This window comes from Poromitra crassiceps, assembly GCF_964638095.1.
Source record: "Poromitra crassiceps genome assembly, chromosome: 5".
Lineage (NCBI taxonomy): Eukaryota > Metazoa > Chordata > Actinopteri > Beryciformes > Melamphaidae > Poromitra > Poromitra crassiceps.
Genome location: NC_139642.1, coordinates 26,957,543 through 26,980,539, shown reverse-complemented (window position 1 = coordinate 26,980,539; position 22,997 = coordinate 26,957,543). Strand labels below are relative to the sequence as shown.

The 22,997-nt window shown below is 41.7% G+C and overlaps 1 protein-coding gene across 1 annotated transcript in view; it reads left to right on the top strand.

The window, feature by feature from the left end:
• elna (elastin a) overlaps positions 1-22,997 on the top strand; it is a gene marked incomplete at its 5' end in the record, with an annotated part of 89,912 nt that overhangs the window by 50,920 nt on the left and 15,995 nt on the right. Inside the window, 22 exons of the mRNA XM_083636597.1 lie at positions 1,478-1,633; positions 2,193-2,321; positions 5,349-5,438; positions 6,392-6,517; positions 6,640-6,705; positions 7,857-7,922; positions 8,020-8,094; positions 8,199-8,234; positions 9,028-9,066; positions 10,101-10,379; positions 10,570-10,797; positions 12,468-12,557; positions 13,276-13,326; positions 15,933-15,935; positions 16,356-16,385; positions 16,774-16,800; positions 17,812-17,838; positions 18,300-18,422; positions 20,380-20,433; positions 20,602-20,682; positions 21,173-21,223; positions 21,633-21,671. Of these exons, the coding sequence (XP_083492723.1) occupies positions 1,478-1,633; positions 2,193-2,321; positions 5,349-5,438; positions 6,392-6,517; positions 6,640-6,705; positions 7,857-7,922; positions 8,020-8,094; positions 8,199-8,234; positions 9,028-9,066; positions 10,101-10,379; positions 10,570-10,797; positions 12,468-12,557; positions 13,276-13,326; positions 15,933-15,935; positions 16,356-16,385; positions 16,774-16,800; positions 17,812-17,838; positions 18,300-18,422; positions 20,380-20,433; positions 20,602-20,682; positions 21,173-21,223; positions 21,633-21,671 (1,866 nt within the window). The remainder of the gene's footprint in view (positions 1-1,477; positions 1,634-2,192; positions 2,322-5,348; positions 5,439-6,391; positions 6,518-6,639; positions 6,706-7,856; positions 7,923-8,019; positions 8,095-8,198; positions 8,235-9,027; positions 9,067-10,100; positions 10,380-10,569; positions 10,798-12,467; positions 12,558-13,275; positions 13,327-15,932; positions 15,936-16,355; positions 16,386-16,773; positions 16,801-17,811; positions 17,839-18,299; positions 18,423-20,379; positions 20,434-20,601; positions 20,683-21,172; positions 21,224-21,632; positions 21,672-22,997) is intronic.

The window sequence follows — 22,997 nt, the reverse complement described above, 5'->3', positions numbered from 1 at the left end:
ACCCCTAGAACCCCAACTCTCTACGACCTTCCTATGCCTAGCTACAGCCCCTTTCCCGACCACACCCCCTCCCACCACCCAGTTACATGTAGCCACTCCCCCTACCCACCCCTCGAACCCCGACTCTCTTATGGCATTCTTATCCCTAGCTACGTCCCCTTTTCCATAGCCCCGCCCCCTTTCCTGCCCACGCCCCCTCCCAGATACACCTAGCCACCCCCCCTACCAACCCCTTGAACCACGACTCTCTACGACCTTCCTATCCCTAGCTGTGGTCCCTTTTCCCTAGCACCGCTCCCTCCATTGACCCAACCCGGATCGGACCAGCTCCCAAATTTTATGGGTTCTTCCTTGGACCATGTTACACCCTTCCACCAAGTTTCATGAAAATCGGACCAGTAGTTTTGCTGTAATCCTGCAATCAAACAACAATCAAACAGACAACAAATGCACAGACGGATAGAAAACAGAACCTCCTTGGAGGAGGTAATAATAATACTAGATATGATAAAGAGGAAAAAAGTTGACAAATAAATTAAACAAACATTATATATTAAAATACACACCAAGGGCACTTAGAATAGCATAAGATATTGACGGTAAACATAGAGATATTGAATACATTATCTATCCGATAGAGCTGATATTTTCTCGATTTTTAGATATAATCTTCCCATCTGTCAGTCTTTCGATAGAAAATGTATTCATACATATGAGGCCACTTTTCCAATTTCCACGAACCACTTCCGCCAAGAGCTTCTGTCTTTTTCCGTCCCCCTCAATAAAGTCTGTCTCTCCATCATTATGGCAGTTTGGATCAGCTCTTCATTTCCACAGGTCTTTCACGACTAATGGGTCACCCAGCACATATATAACCTGGCCGGGAGAGAATTCAAAGTCATTGCTAGTAATTTCCTTTATACAATTGTGAACTTCTTCCCAATAGTGATTTAAGGGCATTGCCAGAGAGCATGGAGTAATGTGCCCTCTGCTTTCTGACATTTCCAGCAGTCTGCTGTGTTTTTAAGGCCTAATCGATATCTACAGTAGATGATGGTGTCCAATAAAAGCAATTGAGGATTTTAAATTGAATGAGTCTTGCTTTTATATACCCTGACAGCTTTCTTTGAGTTTGGCATATTCCATTCTAACTCATTAAACAAATCTTTTCCATCTTTCTCCCAGATTGTCCTGCTTTTGGAAGTGTAGCAGCCTGGCAACATATTTTGGAATAGTATTGAGAGGCCTCATGATCCAGTCCACATATTATCCCCACCCCCATTCTTCTAATATTATCTGACGAGTCCCTCTTTCAAAATAAAGCCTAGTACAGCCTGGTACAGTATAGAAGGCAGTTCATACCTTTTGTCTATTATCTGTCTGTATCTATTAGTTTTGGATAAGGTACACAGCTAATGCTTCTATCCAAATCTTCACATTCTATGTTATCTATTTTCGTGTCTTACCCCGGCCATAGCTGCAGCTCTTGGAGGAGCAGGAGCACTGGGAGGAGCAGGAGCACTGGGAGGAGCAGGAGGACTGGGAGGAGCAGGAGGACTGGGAGGAGCAGGAGCACTGGGAGGAGCAGGAACTGGAGGATACCACTTTGCCGCCAAATTAGCTGCAAAATATGGTAGGGATGAGCACACAGAGACAGTTTCTGATGCATTGATTCTGCACATTGAGTGCATGTGGACTTCATGGCACTATTCAAATGGGATAAAAAAAAAGTATCGTCTTTCACCGTTCACCATAATTTATATTTATCGGTTCGTAGCTGAAGCAGGAAGTAGGCGGTTACTTTGGCTCTCTATTAGAATTAAGGGGAAATTCTGAATTTGTTTGAGCCTTGCACAGTTAAATCAGTAATCGTGAACATGATCAGCACTCGCTCAAAGTTTAAAAGTAGAGAACCAAGCTGCTCCATTCGTAATGTACAGGTGGACTTTGTGGACTCCTACATTTTTCTTTGATCTTTGTTCCGGATATAATATATAATTCAGTATGTATTTGTGACAGTGCTAATTGTTCTTGCAATAAACCCCCCACAACCACCTTTGGTTCCGTCAAGTCTCCTAATCCTGTTCAGTCTCGTATTCACTGTCATCTGAGTCACACCAGATTAATTTGACCACACCACTCTCATGTTACTAGCTGTAGCAGATAAACAAATGTACCTGTCATCCACATAGGAACAGGAGGTGCAGCACTAGCCCTAGGACAAGGGGGACTGGGCGGAGGAGGAGGAGGAGTGCCTGGAGGTGTACCAGGGGGAGTCAGACCTGGAGGATACTCTCCTGCTGCCAAAGCTGCTAAATACGGTAAACACAGCAGTGCTGGCCAATAGAGGGAAGTAGGCTGCCGTCCCACCACTGCCCACATCTAGACTCTCATTGAATAAAACCTTAAACATTTACCGTACTTTGAAATATATAAATTGTATATATTTTTAAATGAGTACGGTAACTATTATATATTTAGTGAGGAGCATGTATACGCTGCAAAAAAGTGGATTAAAAATGTTCTATTGATTGATTGATTGATTGATTGATTGATTGATTGATTTGATGTTTGATAGTAAAGAGTACATGAACAAAAGACACTGTATGCATCTCAGACAACAACATCAAGGATAAAAACACAATAAACTCCGGAGACTTGTTTCCATTGTGGTCCTTGATCTCAGACAGACAAGTCAAAACAACAAAGAACAGGCATTGGTACACAAAAATACAAACCTATAGGAACTACAAACTATTTAAAATACTAAAAACCATAAAAAAAAATATAAAATTAGATTAAAAAACCCTAAAAGAACTATTAACACATTTTAAAATACTAAAAAATCGTAAGAGCTGTGTAAAATTAAATAAATAAAAAACACATGAATATTACTATGCAGTACCGTACTATGTTGTCTGAAGTTACCGATAGGTCACGTATTTCCGGCCAGGGGACTTTGCCCATTGACTCTCATTATTGTTGTACATGCGCAGTTCGCTCCTTTCAATACAAGAGATAGGAGCTTCTTGGGGCGCAGAGCAGCAGCGCCCTGACAGCATTTCTGAATGGAGCTGCTGACACCACTGACCAAACTGGCAGGCAGCAGAGAGACAGTGGGACAATCGTAATGAGTTTTTGATGTTGCAAGCTAGAATGGATACGTAAGAAAATTCAGTTAAGAGGACACCACATGAATGCAGCTGTCACATTCAAGATCAACATGGCTAACAGAGGAGCAACTTGATCGTGTCATTAAGTTTAGCACAAAACAGTTCAGTGGGTCGATTACAGTTTACTGTGTGTATGCTGATGCTAGCCAACTGTTTGATGACAACTTTTACGCAGCACAAGGCCTGACCAGTCGACTTCTAGTGAGTGAGTAACGTTACGATTTTCAGTTTATTTTGGGAAGGAATTGAAGAATGAACAGGTTCTGTAATGTTTCATACCGTGTAGGAGGAGTGTGTTGGCCTATGAGTATTGTTCTTTTGATGCTGGTTTGTTTTGTGATTCTGGTCATTATTGGAGAGAATTGGGCCCTGGCCAAGTGAGAGCCAGCTTGATCTATGTTGCTGTGTGTTATGTTGCTGGAGGCAATATGAGGGAAGTTTGTGTTTGTTTGAGATCAGAGGGCTAGTGACCTGACTTCTGTGTATTTCTCTAATTATCTGTTCTGTGGTTGCTATGCCTGCTAATCTGTACATGATGCAGAAGGTGGTAGTGTAGTAGTGTGTCGAGTTGATTGATTTTTTTTGTTAGGGCTGGATGATAATTCAATATTATCGTTTATCGTCTTTCCGTGGAGTCATATCATGATGATAATAGTAGAGCCCGACCGACATCGATATCAGAATTGTTTTAAAAGAAATATATAAAAATCCAGTATCAGTTGAGCTCTAGATACTGTAGATATTTTAATATTGTGACTAGGGGTGTCACGATACACTCAGTTCACAATACGATACGATACACGATATTGGGTTCACGATAACGATACGATATGATATTTTAACAATATTCTTTTCCGATAGATTTGTAATCACTGATGACACGTCCTAGCGCATGCGGCAGTAGTGTATTTGAGAATGTAGAATCCTGGCTTGCCTCTGGCCAGTGACACTTAGGAAAGACTAGGTGACAACCAAGTATAGTTTGGTGACGAGCTGGAGAGACAGTTGACGGCCGGAGAGACGGCAACCCGGTACGGGATGGGATTAGCACCCCATCTTGGCTCTCTCGTGAGGGAGAAATCCACAAACGCTACGGATTAGCCTCCTGAAAATCTGCGCAAGATCGGCGCGGCCTGGGGTCCTCCAGGCTAGAGCGAGGTGCGCGACGCAGGTAAATGACGTGCAGCGCACAGGCCCTCTTGAGGCGTCCTTTGAAGCATCCCTTCAGCCTCTGGATTGCCTTTGACATGAGGGGGGTCTGGTGAGACGAAGGAGGAGCACGGCCGGGAGAAACCCACAGAGCCTAGATCCTCCATGCACCGAAGGGCCAATACTGCGGCGTAGCACTAGCTCTATTGCAGCGGATTGGTTTCTCTTTTACCCCTCCCGCGGGCAACGTTGCAGATAGAGTAGTAAGGCTGATCCGTAGCTGCTTCTGGGACGCGAGTCGGGGTCTTAATTGGCCTCGGCTGGGTCTACTGGGCGAGGGTGTATGATGTTGACAGACCCGAAACACCTTACGACCCCAGATAACATCACTGATGACACGTCCTAGCGCATGCGGCAGTAGTGTATTTGAGAATGTAAGTTGAGGGGGCATCCTCCATGCTAATTTGAGTAATTTCACCATTTTCATCCTCCGTCTCTGTAAAGTCCCTCGTCTGTTCAAACAAAGCAATGAAAAGGAGAGCGAGCATGCAATCAGATGCAGATCAGTGCCACCATGTTCAGCTTCTTTTTCTCACGATATGAGATTTCATCTCAACGATACGTATTGTCATGTTTTGATATCGCGATATACAGTATTGTGGGACGATATATTGTGACATCCCTAGTGACACATTTCTGCTGATGACAAGCAATTTGGAATTTTATTTGAAAATGTCAGGTTTGTTTGACATCACACCTTATATTATGAGATTAATTTGATCATTTAACATGATTTTGCATACATGAACCATATCGTGCTATATACAGTATTTATATCAAGAAAAATCCTTATGAGTATCATGATATTGATTTCATCCATATTGCCCAGCCATATTTTTGGTATAGCCTCCAGCTTAGCTCCACTGAAACACAGTATCTGACACATTCAGTCTGCACATTGAACAGTCTGTGTGTCAGTATAATAAATGTGTGCATTATAGTTGATTCTGCTCTGTTCATTTGCAGGTCTCGGGGCTGGTGGGGTGCCTGCGGGTGGCTATGGAGTCCCAGGTGGAGTGCCCGGTGGTGTGTTAGGCGGAGGATGGATGCCAGGTGGTAAGTCAAGGACAAGAGAGAGGGGAAGGGATACAAGCAAGCTCAGTTTACTCACCTCTATTTACAGAAGACAGCACACACCTTTTAAAGCTGGCATAAACTTTAACTTACATTTATGATATACATCTAAGTAGCAGCTATAGGATGAAGATATGTTCAGTACTTATGTATAACTTATGCTAGCTTGTCAGGAAGGGGGTTAAATAACGCTCCAAAGTTACATTTTGGCGATGGAAAAACGATTTCAAAGGGGTCCCTTGACCTCTCACCATCTGAATGAAAATGGGTTCTATGGGTACCCATGATTCTCCCCTTTACAGATAAGGTAGGATTTTTCACAGCCTTGGCAGGTATGCATTTACGTTTCAAAAAAGTTTTTAATTTTCAATTTTCTAATTAAGTTTGAAATGACCATGACATATTTATTATTAAATATTTGAATTAAGAAAGTAATCAGAAAGAAGAATAAAACAAAGCAATTGGAGTTATTCTTCATTTAGCCTAAAAACATTGTCAAATGTCTGTCCATGGACACATTTAAATAGCATTAATCGTGGATTATTTTTCTGTTGCTCATCACAGTTTGTCTCATCTGTGTTATGCACACAAAATAGGCCTACTTCTGGGGGAAACAAATTTTGCCAATCTTTTATATTTTTGTATGTGTATGGATAATTTGCATTGCATTGCTGTATGCCCAAACATGTTCTGTTTATGAAACACTAAATATAGGGAAATACATCATCTTAGTCTCATGTGTTCATTAGAGTTGTGATTAAAGGGCTGGGTGGGCCCCGGAAGATTTTCAGATTTCAAAGTAGGCCACAGCATTCTTAGGTTTGGGAAAGGTTGCATTAGATAAATTAATGAAGATAGCAGCGTATTTTAGTCTTATTTCAACATGTGTCCTCTCTGCCTTTGTTCCCTGGTCCAATGTCTCTTTTGCCACATAGGAATCGCTGGGACAGGGGGAGTACCAGGATCAGGAGTAGTGGCTGGAGGATCGGGAATACCAGGAGTTCCAGGAGGAGTACCAGGAGCAGGAGGATACTCACCAGCAGCCAAAGCTGCTAAATATGGTATGGTGCATTATATTAGTACTAAGGGGAAAGTCCACATTGAAACCAGATTAATTTGTTATTTGTTTGATCCTTGGACAGTTAAATCAGTAATTGTGAACATGATTACGATCACTTGTCAGGTGTGTCTGGGGGTCTTGGTGGAGGATATGGAGGGGTGCCAGGTGGGGTAGCAGGAGGAGCTGGAGGTAAGCTACCCAACTATGGTACAATATCTTCTCTTGATATCTTTCTTTATATGAAATTGTAGTATTCATTCATTCATTCATTCATTCATTCAGCCATTCATAGTATTAATTCAAATTCCATTATTTAAAGCAGCTACGAGCAACTTTTTTGATTGTTATTAAACAGTATAAATTTAATATCAATGCATCACATCTTACCTCTAATAGTCGACGAGACCAACGCAGAGTAGTCTCGCTTGAACCCCGAGTGAATCGGCCAGTGTAGTCTGTCTGTGGCCAGGGAAGATCAGGAAGTGAAATGAAACGGTTTGCAGCAGCCACTTCGGCCATAACCACAAAATAACTTCCAAAAAACCTGTTAGAATATAACGAGAGATGTTCGCGAGAGTCTGCGCGGCGTTCACATTGTTTATGCTGCGTTGCTAGGCAGCGCGAACGGGGTAGGCAGGCAGTTGCGTTTCACTTCCGGGTTTCACTTCCGCGTTTCACTTCCGGGTAGCCGGGCCGGCGGTAAGGAGAGAGAGAGAGAGCCCCCTGTTGACGCGAGTTTAGACAGACACAGACTTAATAATCATCCAAGGGAGCAATCTCCGATACACACGGCTTTGGTCTCGTCGACTATTAGAGGTAAGATGTGATGCATTGATATTAAATTTATACTGTTTAATAACAATCGAAAAAGTTGCTCGTAGCTGCTTTAACAATAGATGCCAAAAACATAAATTACCTTTTCTTCTATTTCATGATGACATACATTATGTCATACAGTACATGTAAATTAATAAATATAAATATAAATAAATAATAAATAAACAGATGGATACTGCTATCCAATTATTTTACACTGTTGGCCATTTTTTCGCAATCCCTCTCCACATTCCAATTCCAATTTGATGTCATTTCAACTGGAATTACCGTATGTCAAATTACACAAGCAAGATATTGTACTCTCAAAATGCTTCTCCAGTGCATTAGTGTGACTTTAATTGAACCACAGTCAATTTGGAGTAATGGTTCCATAACATTCAGTTAGCATTGGTACATGATCTATGAGCAGCCAGTGTATCTCTAGTGTCTGTCAAGTATTTAAAATTCTATAGTGAAGTGAGTGTTTGCCCTTCTTCATTCATGGGGACTTTCGGGACTTGCAGGAACAGGCCTAGGAACAGGAGGAGTAGGTGGAGGATACTCTGCTGCTGCCAAAGCTGCTAAATATGGTAGCTGCAAATGTTTTATCATCATCGTCATCATCATTATCATCACCATCATCATCATCATCATACAGGTGTTTACAGGATTTATTTTGCATTGCAGGTGCAGGGGTAGTCCCAGGTGGTGGTGCAGGTCTATTTCCTGGCAGAGGCACTGGGCTCGTACCTGGATATGGATGTAAGCGTTATTCCCAGGCTTTTGATTTAGATGCTTTCAAGGAGAGATTTTATTAGTGTGAGAGAATAATTTATTTTTCATTTAAATTCAATGCTATGTTGCAGCTGTGGCGGGAGTAGGACCTGGTGGTGGATATGGAGGTAAGTTATTAAAATTATAAATTAGCCAAGATTTAAAAAAGTTTTCTAAATGTAAAGCCCTTTTGCAATTGCCTTTACAGCATGTTAGATATTACTCTCAGTTGCAAACATCCTACTACGATAATTGGCAGCATGTTTGTCTGTCTGTCTGTCTGTCTGTCTGTCTGTCTGTTTGTTCGTTTGTCCGGATTTGCAAGGTGCGCCGTTGCTTGCTCCGATCGCCTCCAAAATTTGCCGAACACTGTTCGAATGAATTTGGGGTGGAAAAAAGGTGTATCCATGTGGGGCGCTACGCCAATAATTTACATAGACCAATCACAGCTCACGCTGCTATGACATCACTACAGTATTTTACGTAGACCATTCATAGCTCATGCTGCTATGACATCACTAATGAGGTCATAAATCACTGATGATGTTATACAGTTCTAGACGGCTTGGCCTAGTGGCCAGGTCACCACAGTGATCATCAATGACATACTGTAATTGGTGACATCATCAGTAAGTCATGCTGATGATGTTACAATGGCTCTGTGAGTGTGAAGGCCTAAAAACATAAAATATTCCTGTAGTGCCCCCCATGGGTGTATTTTTCCCCCCATTTCTTTTTGGCACCAGATTCATTCCACACCCCTGAAAACTGTTTTGGCGAATTTTGGAGGTGCGCCAACTCCAGCCAAAAAAACAGACAGACAGCTCTCCAATTATTCTAGTAAGATTGCTTCCTGACAGTTGAAAATGTTAATTGTTTACACTGTAAACAATTAAGTTCCATAACCTGTAAACTTTACAGGTTATGGAACTGGTGCTGGAGTCAAACCCCCCAAGTACGGTAAGATTATTATTTTTAATTCGTTTCTGACATTATTTTAGGATTACTTTGTCAACTGTGATCAGAATAATCCAAATGCTCTGTGAACCATACCTCACATACTGTACTCACAATGATAGGTGGGCTATTGAGCACAAAAATAGGTGGGCTATTGAGCACAAAAATACCTTTAAGCCCACGGTGTAGTGGTCTGGCCATTCAGCCTCATGGCACCACGCCCACTCCCACCACCCACATCCCCCTACCCACCCCTCCAATCCCACCATATAGATCCCCCTAGCTACTCCCCCTAGCCACCCTTTGAATCCCAATCCTTGACCTTCCTATCCTAGCTTTTCCCTAGCCCTGCAGCAATAGTGCCCCTGAAAACAGGCAGCGTCAGTATATACTGTAGATCAGGTCACCTTTACCCTTCAAATATTGTGTCAGTATCTCTCCCTACTGCTTCCTAGCGGGAAACATCTAGTATGTGTATCAATATCAATGAAGCTTAGAAAGTGGGAAAGGATGATATTCTAAATACTAAGGAAATAATCTCAGACTGATATGATTATAATTTTCTGTCCTCAAGGATGTAGCGTAACAGGGTTCATGTTAAAAGTCAGAAGAAGAAGAAATAGAATCAGGTTAGAGTTGGATTTAGGGTTAGAAATGACATCAAGGGTTACGTACAGTAGTCTGTGGAGATGCATCCAATAGGCAAGTGACACTTAATTGAAGATCTACTTTCTGTCATCTCATATTTAGTTGATTATCAACATTGGACGATCCAAATAAAGTGTTACCGCTGTTTACCAGCACTGGTTAGAGTACACAAGTGAAAATCAGGGGTGTAGTGGAGGGTAAACACAAGTAAACACAGTTTACCCACATCTTTGAAATGAGGCAGAGAGTTTACTCACCTATTTTCAGATCACCTGTATCAATCAATGAGGGGAAACAAGGTGGGTAAACTACTCACCTTGGATAGTTTACCTACTTCTGTATTTAGTACTCCACCCCTGGTGAAAATATAATATTGTATTGTATTGAAGGAGTTGCAGGAGGACTTGGAGGAGCAGGAGGACTAGGAGGAGGAGCAGGAGGACTGGGAGGATTTGGAGGAGGAGCCGGAGGACTGGGAGGAGCTGGAGGATTTGGAGGAGGAGCAGGAGGACTGGGAGGACTAGGAGGAGGACTTGGAGGAGCAGGAGGACTAGGAGGAGGACTTGGAGGAGTAGGAGGAGGACTGGGAGGAGCAGGAGGACTAGGAGGAGCAGGAGGACTGGGTGGAGCTGGAGGATACTCTGCTGCTGCCAAAGCTGCTAAATACGGTATTAGAAATAAATGCAGAAAACACAAAAATATCAAACATTCAGACACATTCAACTGTGCATAATATGATTCAGTGTTTTTAACAAATTGTGAATATTTAAAAATAAAAATGTCCACTTACCTGTGCTTATATTTTGTGAGTGTATCCCTCACTAACTTCATGCGACCTGCTTCATTTAATTACTACAGGAGTTGCAGGAGGAGCAGGACTAGGACTAGGAGGAATAGGACTAGGAGGAACTGGACTAGGAGGAACTGGACTAGGAGGAACTGGACTAGGAGGAACAGGACTAGGAGGAACCGGACAAGGAGGAACTGGACTAGGAGGAACTGGACTAGGAGGAACAGGACTAGGGGGGGCAGGACAAGGAGGAATCGGACAAGGAGGAACAGGACTGGGAGGAACAGGAGTTGGAGGTATGTACTATGAAGAGACAGTAAAATACTTTCATGCATTATTTCACTGATAAACTAACAGGTATATGATGTATTTGAAATAGAAGGTGTTCTGATAAAACTAATAATTAGGCTTTCATTTTAAGCAGGATATCCAGGGCGTGTGAAACCACCAAAATATGATAATGAGAACGTTGGTTACAAATGGTAACCCCAGCTTCTATTAGTATAGGCGCACCCCTCCAAGAGCTGTTGCTGTTGGGTTTATCCCTCTCACGCACGCTGAAGACTTACTGTCAGTAAGCCACCCCTGATATCTGCTCGCAAAAATCAGTACGTGTACCGAATAGTGGAGCAGGGAGCCTCAGTCCTAAAGGGATACGCCTATACTGATAGAAGCTGAGGTTACCATACATAATCAATGTTCTATTTCGTATAGGATTCGCCCTTTAAGAGCTGCTGCTATTGGGTTAAGGGCGAAGCTGATGTAGTCAATGCTCACTGCAACACCAGAATAGTCAACATTAACATACACCAGTTCACATCCCCTAACAGGAGTGTAAAATGACGGGAGGTCATCGGCTGTGCATGGATAGTCCATGCCAGGTCAGGTGAAGATTCAAGATTCAAGATTCAATAGTTTTATTGCCATATCAACCAAAATTGATTGGAATTTGTCTTGGCATGCTCAACAGACAAAACAATCACAGTAACAGACCATGAGAGACAGACAATACAACTACACATCTGCTGCAATGTATAAAAAGTAGGAACATGCAATCAAAAACAACTGCAAAATGCAAAACAGTATGCAATACAGTGTACAGTGCAGGGTAGGCACAGGCGGCTAGTGCAACAAAAAAAAGTGCACAATGCATTAAAGTGTCTGGTGCATTAAAAGACCAGGGAGTAAAATTAAGTTGGGGTGGTGAACTGAACTGAGGAGGAGTTAAGGGCCCTGAATGCGATATATACATATCTATATTTACCACAACCACATTAAATGATTAGCTCTTGGAAGGAAGTGTGTGTGTGGCTCTTAAAAGAGCCATTGATGGTCTCTGTTGCTGCAGAGTGTAGGGTGTAACATATACAAATCCACCTGCAGCTGTCAGACTTCTGATGATGGTGCCCTGAATAGTGCGCACCACTGCAGGTGGCAGAACTACCCTTTCCAGGCGCTCCTGTTCAGCAGCCAAGCCCACAACCACTGGCTTATTTCCAGGGCGTGGAGGATTGCGCCGTCCAGCTGTGACAATGAGTCCCTGTGCCATGGGAGCTGCCATGGTCTCCCCGCTAGTGGCTGCACCATGGTCAGGAACCAGGAAGTGGTTGTGCATTCCGGTGCCACCAGTGTAACCGCAAGGTTCTCATCCTGAATCCGTGTTAAGAGGCGAGGAATCAGGGGAGGTGGTTTGATGTCTTGCTCACAAACCGGCGTGGCGAGATTAGCGATAATAGCTCTTAAAGGGCAAAGCCTATACAAAATAGAACCCTGAAACCGGTATATTGATAATCATCTTTAAACAGAGAATCCACCCTAAAACACTGTAAAAAAAAAACCTGTTTGTATCTTGTATCTTGCATTTCTGGACCCATTTTGTTGTTTGGTGATCATGTTTTGGAATCAGTCAGAATCAAAGATGGAAGTAAAATGCTGCATAATATTGGATTAAATTTGCTGGCCTCAGGAACAGGAGTGCCAGTGCCGGGCGCCACACCAGGTCCAGGCGTCACCGGTGTCCCAGGTGGTACTGCTGTTTTGATACCGGGTGGCACAGGTAAGCCTTAGTTGAGTAGAGTTTATTTACTTGCTTATTAGCTGGTGCTGTTTCGTTTTGACTGTGTGTGAATTTTCTATTGCGCTTTACAGCAAAGGATCTAATTCCTGCTGGAACTCCTCCTCCAGGTACAGTTGAAGTATTCAGCAATACTTCCCACTGTTTATTAGTACAGTTTTGCATTAGCAACTGATGTGGGAGATCCATGCACTGCCAAAAATTTAATTTTATATGGTGATATTAGTTGGTGATTTTGTTCAACTGAGGTACAGCATACAGTAACAGCCCAGTATTATCTAACAGTGGCAGTAGATATTAAACCATAAAGTATAATTGTGTTTGCTTTTAACCTTCTGAAGCCCATTCAGACTTTTTCAGCAGACACCTAGTAGGACCTCAGCAATGCATAGACAGCTAACCCACCACATCATTTCCACTACTGTCTGGCAACTGCACTCCAGCTCAGGGTCGCTGCACCAGTACTGTGCCCTCATTCTCATAATGTATCCCATCTACATTTGTCTTGATCCCTTTCCCTGCCCCCAAAGCGGTGTCGGCCATGTTGTCTGTACTGCTAATGCTGCCAGCTATTGACCTCCTCTAGCTTAAAGCCTCCCAGCTGTGACGTGTCAAGGTCCACCTTACGGCTTCTGTCTATGCTAGTTTCCCCCCCTCCTAAGCACAGTAGAACAAACTGGAACCTGTTGTCTTTTGGCAGAGCCCACAACTATTGCCGCAACTGGCAAGGCCACCGCGACCCCACAGCCCAGTAAGACTTGTTGTTTGCATGAACAACCTTTGACCTTTAAGTGAAATCTGTGGCATTTAACTCATTCCCCGCCATCTTTAGACGTCAACCCGTCTTTTCACCGCCATGCGATAGATGGCGCTCTTGGCCACCTTATGAAGTGCTACTATAACTCGTATAGTCGCCCTGCAAGCCAGAGTTATTGCCCCACAAAACCAGCAAGCGTTCTCCGCAACGATCTCCCTTCATCGAGGAAGCTCGGTGCGATGAGCTGTTTCCGCCGGGCTCGACGCGCTGTCACACGGGCTCATGACAGTCACTCAACGCTGAAGGATTTCTTTCACCAGAAGCTGGTAAACGCACACCAATCACTCCTGCTGTCAGTTAGATTATCCGCTTTGTGAACCCTCACATAGTGTAAATTTCAGGCGTCAAATATGCCCCCAGACCTCCACATATCGAACACCAGGAAACACCAGCCCCACGGGCAAGATGAGAGTGTGACCCGCCCCGTCTGCTCTCTGAGTGTGGGGTGAATCTCCCCCTCGCTTCGCTGCACAAAAAGGCATTTTTCTCAGCTTCCTGGTGAGAGACGGGCATTTTCGGTGAAAACGACCTACATTCAAGTGTCGATAACTACAGAACGGAAGAAGGCAGAAACAAACTTTTTTTGCCATGAAAGTAGAGGCCTTGTTCTGTCTTTTGGGATATTCAGTGTTTATATAGTCATAGAAGAAAATATCCCGTTTGTCCTGGAAAATCGCTGAAAAAGGTCAGAAACCCTGGCGGGGAATGAGTTAAAGGGGAAAACAACTCCAATTAAGACTTGTATATACAGCATGTTATTATATCTAGAAATATCGTGCAGGACAGACCAACCAGTATTTGTGAACATAAATGAATGAACATGAACATCATCGCTGGCCTTATATATGTAGATCCAGCAAATTTTATGAGGGTGTATTTTCTGGAAAATTTATTACAATATAATATAAGTTCATTTTGGTATAAAAACTAATCATTCTCCAATTTTTTGTCTTTGGACCAGATTTGGGTCTTGACGGTGCATGCACACCACAGCGATGACAGTCGCTTGGAGTCTCTGTGCCCTGCCCCCTGCTGTTTGCTTGGTGTTACAGCGTGATTGGCTGTCTTGCTGTCTTTCCATTTGACATTTTGAATTTAGCCCTACTTCTCGTCGCTCTCGTCTATCGCCAGCTATACCAGCATGCTTTGGAAGGCGATGACAGACGCATCCAATACACAATGAATGGGCAACGGCTCGGAGCGATTTTCGGCGCTGTGGTGTGGTTAGCATCGCACTGGGTTCCCTCGTCTCAAAGTCAATGGGATTTTTGATTTTGCTTCATAAATCATAAAAATGCTCTTCATTTGTGAAGATTATCTTGCTGAACACAGAGGTCTCATTATCATAAACCTTTGTTAACCACAGATGTTATTTCAGGCATCTAACCAAAAACCCCATTCCAAAAATCCCACTGACTTTGAGACGAGGGAACCAGGCGATGCTAAGTTGCGGGCTTTAGGACTCATTCCTGCTGCACTCTATGAAATTACTAGTTTTAATTACCGTAATTATTTTGAGTCTTGGCACTGATTTCTGCCTTTAGGGGAGCTGCTTATCTTCTCAAATATTGATTGGACTGTCTTGGATTCTATTCTTTAGGGAAAAGTGCTGTACAGGTACTATTCAATTCCTTATTTCAGCATTTCACAACACCTAACACTGACAAACATCCAATGTTTATCAAATTTGTTTCAATGTTTATTTTTGTGCACCATCAGATAAAAGTTGAAGAACATCTCAGCATGCCAGCTGTATTTCAGAGAGGCATTCCTCAAATGTAAAGTGTGATGCAATGCTGAAAAAGGTGTTGATATAGCCTGTCTGTGCCCCACCAAATATTTTGTCTCTTACAGCCTCAGGTTCTAGACCCTATTTGCCTTGCACAATTATTTTCCTTTCACTAACAGCTTGCTGCACTTGATATGTCCAATTCATGCTTATCATAGCTAAACATTTGATTAATTATGAATAGCCATTCGAGAGGTAGTGATAGTTTGATGCTGGAATGAAATCTTTCCTCCCTTGATCACTCTTGGACAGTGTTTGCAAATATCTGACCATGTACTCAGTCACTGCTTGCACTCAGTCACTTTTCTTGAACTAGCTGTATCTGTACCTGTGTCTTACGTTACTTTAAGTTCTAGAGCAGGGGGATTTTTATTTTTAATATTTCCAGGATTTAAATTTAATGTAACTGGAACCATTGTTGTCATGACAGTGACATATAAATTGTATTGAGATTTGATCTACAGTACAGTTTTATACAGTATACTGTGAAGCCCCTGCTGTAGAATATTCCCTTTCAGTAGATGGTTGTTTCGTACGTCTGCTGTTTTTGACATGATTTTCTCTTTATGATTTATTTTATGTTTGTTCTGTTTGTTATCCTCATGTCTGTCCATTTCAATACTTAGAATCAAGTCCTGCTTTATAGTTTCATCAATAGAAACTGCGTATACAAACGCATGTTGCTGGAGCAGAATCTGACTAATTTTGCTCTCTTGCGCTCTGTGCTCTTGTGTTGGACGTGTGAAACCAGGCGGTAAGTTCAGAAATGTGTAAATATTCTTTGCATTTACAGTACTCCATTTACTACTGTAGTATGTCTTTTCTAACTTACTTTTATCACTGACTATTTTGACAGTTGGAGGTGGAGTTGTTCAACCTAGCAGTAAGTAGAAGATATGAAACAGATTTCAATAAATTGTCATGGTATTGCTCATGAAAAGTTTACTACAATGAAATAACTTGGATTCCTTTATAAATTATTATTAACATTATTCTTGTTTTTATTTCACAGCTGGAACAAGTGTTGGTAAATAGCCAAAAAATTATCTTGTATCATCATCATCCTATTTAACCTAACCAGAGGTTATTCGTTCACAATTTTGTATAGTTTTAGTTAGACTACTGTAGATATGGTATAAAACCAAACGTGTGTTTGTGTCTTTCTGTGTTCTAGCTGGGGTCGGTGTAGGAGTACCTTCTGGTGGTAAGTTTTCAGTTTTCAAAACAGTTTATATTGACTTTTGTGTATTGTATGTGTATTGTTTTACTATCAAGCATAATTTACCATACTGTACAGGACTTTGAAATATAAAATATAAATATAAATATAAAATAAATATAATATAAATAAAATAAAATATATAATATAATATAATATACTATAATATAATATATATAATAATATAATATAATATAATATAATATAATATATATAATAATATATCATATAATATATATAATAATATAATATATAAATAAAATTGGAAATATACATCTTTGTACTGCCTGCACTGAGATTAGTGTCTCTGTTAGTCAACACATTTTATGTTGGAGGTAAACTGAGGAAACTGATCCACTCTTTGTTTTTTTAGTTAGTCCAACAGGCCAAGGTCAACCTGGTAAGTGTCACCTCTTGGTATTGATATTAAAGGAACAGTTCACCCAAAAATGAAAATTCTGTCACCATCTACTCACCTTCATGCCATTTGAAACATAGGTGAAGTTTGTCCATATAACACAGGGGGAGGTTCTCTCTTTCTTTTTCCTGTTTCTGTTTTATATTTATTTTTATTCTATGATACTTGTTTTTTCTCTTTTTATTCTATGATTCATGTTTTTTTAGGTGATCGGTGTATTATGTTCTATCGGTGTATTTTATCTTGTGTAATACCTTCTTACTGTATGCCTTTTGTATCATGTATGTTGTTCTGGTGGACTCCAGGAAGACTAGCTGCCGCTTAGGCGTCAGCTAACGGGGATCCGTTTAAATAAACAAATAAACTCTCCAATTGTGCTGGCAACTAGCCTGGTTAGCTGGCAACCTCCCTGTATGTTATATGGACAAACTTCACCTGTGTTTCAACTGGCATGAGGGTGTCGAGATGATTTGTGATGAATTTTCATTTTTGTGTGACCACTTTTCCTTTAAGGGTAAGATTGTTTTTCAAAACAAAAACAAGAAGAAAAAAAATTGGTACCGTTCCCGAGCACACTTGTCCCCAAATTGACCCCAGTTTCGGAACATTTGACGACTGTGAATGTTGCGTTCCGTTCCGTTCCGTGCCCAGGCGCACCGTGACAGGATCCACTTGAAAAGGTGGTCTGGGGAGCGCTTTGGCGTGCCCGGGTATGGAACACTTGCGAGTGTGAAAGCCAACCATTCCGAACCTCATAGACAACAAACGGGCGACGATAAACTCCAGGCATAGGCTAGTTGATGACGCAAGTGCACTCTGTTCCGTTTCCGAGCGAGGAAGAAATGTTAAATGTGGAAGCTGACCAGCGGGGGAGAGGGGAGGGGGGGGCAATTGTTCCCGGGTGCGGAACAGAACGGAACGAAAGCGATGGTTCCCAGTGAGAAAGCAGCCTTAGATAGTTGATGATGTAACTGTGTTCCTTCTCTCATGTAGTTGCACCTGGAGGGCAACAGCCTGCAGGTAGGCCGTTTTCGTTGATTCAAATATTTTATATACTGTACTGTATATATTTGTGTGTGTGTGTGTGTGTGTGTGTGTGTGTGTGTGTGTGTGTGTGTGTGTGTGTGTAATAAATTCCAGACATTGTGTTTATTGAGCTTAAAAACAATTGAATTTGACCCCCCCCCCTCGTTTTTATTTTTTGTTTTTGCTCAAACCGAATGTTTTATGGTCACTCACGATTCAGTAGGTCACGGGTCGGCTTGATTGCAGCCTTAAAACTCGTTATACAGTATAAGGATTTTTTGAAATGTCTGTGGAGAAAATGAATGGGGAACTTACTTCCGGGGCCGGAAACGTCACGAAAAGTCACGTGCCTGTTGAGCTCCATAGAGTCCAGCACATCATCTGGCCACATGGTGGGGACAAACTTAAATAGAGCAACTGTAATGAGACTGATGGCATAACTCTGCTGTTTTCAGGTGTTGGGGCTGGCACAGGTGTTGGAGCTGGCACAGGTGTTGGAGCTGGCACAGGTGTTGGGGCTGGCACAGGTGTTGGAGCTGGCACGGGTGGCAAAGCACCTAAACCTTTCATACCAGGAGGTAAGAGTGGTTACTATCTGCCTTAAAGGGCAACAGTATTACTGTATGTTGTAATGTGATTTGCAGAAAGTTATTTTGTATGTGGTCTTCCTAAATTTGACAGCAGGTATTAACCATATATTAATTTGATCTCGCACATTCCCATACCAAAAGTTCAATATTCAGTTATTTGCCCAGATACATATTGAATATTCTCTTGTGATGGTTTGCAAAAATGACTATCCCTTATCCAAGTGAATCAATAACAAGAATTACAGGTAACACCAGTCCTCTCATAATAACCCACAGAGGGCGCAATAACACAGTTGCTTCATGAATTATCATTGCCTGTTAGAAGATATACTTTGCATAATGCTAACCCCATGTTTCCTGAAGCGTTTTACATTACAGGCTAACAAAACTGAAACTTTCTTGATTGCAAGAGAGTTAAACTGACTAGTATGTAGTACAATTATAATACAGAATTATTGTCAGCTAACATCTGTACTTCCAACACTCTGTGACTGAGACAACCACCATTGCATGTGCGTGCATGCATGCATGCTCGTAGAGAGACACACACAGACACAGACACACACACACACACACACACACACACACACACACACACACACACACACACACACACACACACACACACACACACACACACACACACTCCACAATATCCATTCAGATTGTAAACATTCCTATGCTGTCATTAATATTTCATAGTCTTAGTGGAGATCAATAACATACTCAATGTTGTTGACATTATTATTTTCACATACCCAGGACAGAGATATTTATCTCACTGGGGGGGATTTGCGTTATGCAAGATGATCTTGACTCTAGAGCAGGGGGGGGGTTCCCACATTTTCCAATGACCCCCTCATAACCGTAACACTAGTGCGTACTACTACATTGATTTGTAGGCTACTCTTAGACGCCATTGGATCCATTTGTATTCTAAAACTTTACAACCTTTTCAAAACCTTTCAATCAAATGTCCAGCCTAGGATGGACTATTCTATTCTATTATATTCTATTCTATTCACATTCTGTCTCTAGACTGAGTTAATAGCACAACTTGAATCAATAATACCGGTGGTTCATATTCAGTGAAAAGCTGCATCAGGCATTTCTCTACCTAATTATCCAGTTTGACTGAAGAGTCATCAGTTTTGTGCATTTTTTGGTGTATTTTTTGTCAATATTGCATTTTTATACAGGTGCAGGTACATCAGTAATTGTGCAGCTTGTCAGCATAATCTGTGGAATACATGATGAAGTTTAGTGTGGATTTGAAAAATAAAGATGGAGAGCAGAAAAGCAGACCCATGCGACCATTACAGTATCACATTCACAATGGAAACCATTCAGCATACATCCACAGACTTGCAGTAGTCCTTTGTGCTGAGAACAAATAACGTGTGATTACTGTGTCATGATAGATTATTTTGTGTACATAACAGTACATTACCTGACCTCTGACCAACTTAATCTCTGTCAATACCTCAAACGCATTGAGAGACTGTTACAAGATATAGGACGAAAGCACGCAATGAGAAGCCTAAAAGTTGTTGTGTTTTACCTCCACCAAGGAGGTTATGTTTTCGGTGCCGTTTGTCCGTTAGTTTTTCTTTTCTTTTCCTTTTAGCGTAAATGTTATTCTTAAAAATCGTGATTTTCAGAAAACGCTTCAAAAATAAAAATAAAAGTGGTCCTCATTTGTCAAGATTATCTTGCTGAACACAAAGTTCACAGTTTCATAAACTTCTGTTTAACCACAGACCTTATTTCAGGCATTTAACCAAAAAACCCATACAAAAATCCCAATTGACTTCCCGATGAGGGAACCAGGAAGTGCACCACTTCTGGGTTGGCCTACAAAAACACATCATACCTGTGTTACTCTCCTGGACTTCACTTTTAGAAGCACACCTTTTATTTAATAATGTTCATTGTATGACGACAGGTGTCGGAACAGGTGTCGGAACAGGCTATTACCCCTATGGAGGAGGCTACGCAAGTAAGAGTCCTCCACTGTCTGCCACTTATACTTATAGACTTTTTTAAATCCCATTGAGCATCTGGCATGCCATGACCTGTAGATATGCTTTTTAGAGTCATATCTCCATTGAGGACATGTTTAGAAGGCATGAGTGTCCAAATCACTCCCGTCCTTTCTGTGTTTCAGTTCCTTACGGTGCTGGTGCAAGCCTTGGGACTGGAACTGGAGCTGGACAGCTGCCTGGAGCTAAGCCTTTGAAACCCCCAGGTGTGTGTGTGTGTGTTTGTTTGTGTGTGTGTGTGTGTGTGTGTGTGTGTGTGTGTGTGTGTCTGTGTGTGTCTCTGTGTGTGTCTCTGTGTGTGTCCGCGTGTGCAATAAACAAAGCGTCGGTTATTTGTTGGTCAAAGTCAGATGTGTGATGTGACAGCCCTCAGATGTGAGAGTGAAGTTAAACCTTGTCATTTCTATTTAAGCATTATGCTATGACATCAGTCTATAAAAAAAAAAAAAATCTTGATACACATGGCGCTCCAGGCGGAAGATGCTCAGAGAAACATGAGAAAACAGATAAATAAGCTTCAGAAAGCAAAAATAGATTAATCAGCCTATGTGATTGGTTGGCTGTTTTTTCTCCTGAAAACAAACCACTCTAAGGTTCACAAACCAAGATGTGATTTCTTATCACAGAGTTTGATTGGGGCGTACAGTGCGTGTATATAAGCTCATACTGCATGTTGTTGGGTTGTGTCTTTTATAGTGGCGGCCGGAGCAGGAGCGGGCATTCCACTGGCAGCTGGACCTGGAGCAGGTTTGTATTCTAATCTTCCCTTTGAACTTTGAACCCACATTTCTCTAACACAAAAAATGACAGTTACCATGTAAAATTAGAATTTTTTTTTGTTGACCCCAGGAAGGCTAGACTAAAGATCCTAATAAAATATAATTGAACCCCTTATTAGGATAATAAGTTGTTAGCTAATGAGGATCCTAATAAAGTATAATTGAACCCCTTAATTAAATTCTCCACATTTTTGCTTCTTTCTTTTGTTTTTATTTCTGTGAAACTAGATTTTGTGTCGTCAGAACATTGTTATGATGTTGTTAGCATGTTATTATTAGATTTATTAACATCCTTTGAATGAGCCAGTCACTGATTCCCTGGAAATTAGATAACCTGTTAGAAAATAAAGCTGCTTTTCTCTGTCATCATGATTCAGGCGGATACTTTCGTTATGGTCAAGGTTATTATGGACAGGGTATGTATGAGAGGGGAGGCGGCCGACAGCACTCGTACACAAGCTTCAGTTCAACCGTCAGTTTGAGCCTAGCGCTCAAACTGACGGTTGGTCAAGAGATGCCATCGCACCGCACTTCCTCCTCAGGGAAAAGGCCAACATGCTGATAGCGCTTTCTGTACTGGGCACAGGACCAGGGAAGAGATGCCAGCTGGGCACTTTGGCAAAGGGAGACATTGGTGTTTTAGATAGAAGCATTATTCACTCTGCAAGAGCTGTCAAGTCTCCTCGAAGACACTTGACACATACAGGACTGTTATATTAATATCTGCTGAACGGGAATCCCTATCCCACTGGGTGACTCGACTGATTTGCTTCATGTAGTCTTTCTTTGTCAGCCTACAATCCTTAGATGAGTGGCTGTAGGTGTAGCTGTTTGTGTGCAGGATCAGTTCTTAATAGAAAGGTCTAAGCCAGCCTTCTGTCTGACAGGTGGGTCTGGGACAGGTGGGTCTGGGACAGGTGGGTTGTATCCTGCTCGAGTTGGACTGGGAGGACGGCTGCTATTATAGCACACACAGCCTTGTGTTTCTATAGGTGGATAGCTAGATTTCTTTTTTAATTTTTGTCTTGTTTTTTGACTAAACCCTTCCAATGACACTCATAGCTATAACAATAATAATGTGACACTTCAGCAGGCTAGAGTGGATGTTTGCTTGGGGTTTGAACCTGGCTCCTCCTTACTTTTTTTATACATTTTATTTTGAGTTTTTCGGAACAATGCACAAATAAAACAAACAAACACGCTCAGACACAGGAAAGGAAACAAAAAACATACTTACATCATCAACATTCAATATTACAAGGTGATTACCAGCCGCATAAGGTGCTTAAGTGCTGGTGAGAGACACCGCGCCCGGGATCCCATGCAAGGGGTCCATGAGAAACCGGCCAGGCAAGTCACCCGTCACCCCTAACCTCGTCGAGGTAGGCTAGAAACGGGTCCCAAATGGTGGAAAACGTTTTAAGTGAGTTGGTCCTCAGAAACCTAAGTCTCTCCATCCATATAACAGAGGTCATGTCCGTCAACCACAGTTGGAAAGAAGGTGAAGAGGAGGACTTCCATTCCTTCAAAATTAGCTTTTTTGCTACAATTGTTGGCTCCTCCTTACTAACTATTCCGTCATGATTCTCCTTGAACCCTATTTGAAGTTGCATGTTAAATACTGTATCTACTGTAGTAAAGGTTTTTATATTGTATTAATCTAGTATTCATGCACACATGATGTCACTGGTCCACAACTTAACTCAAATTAACTCCCAATAACTGTCAAACTAAATGAAAAC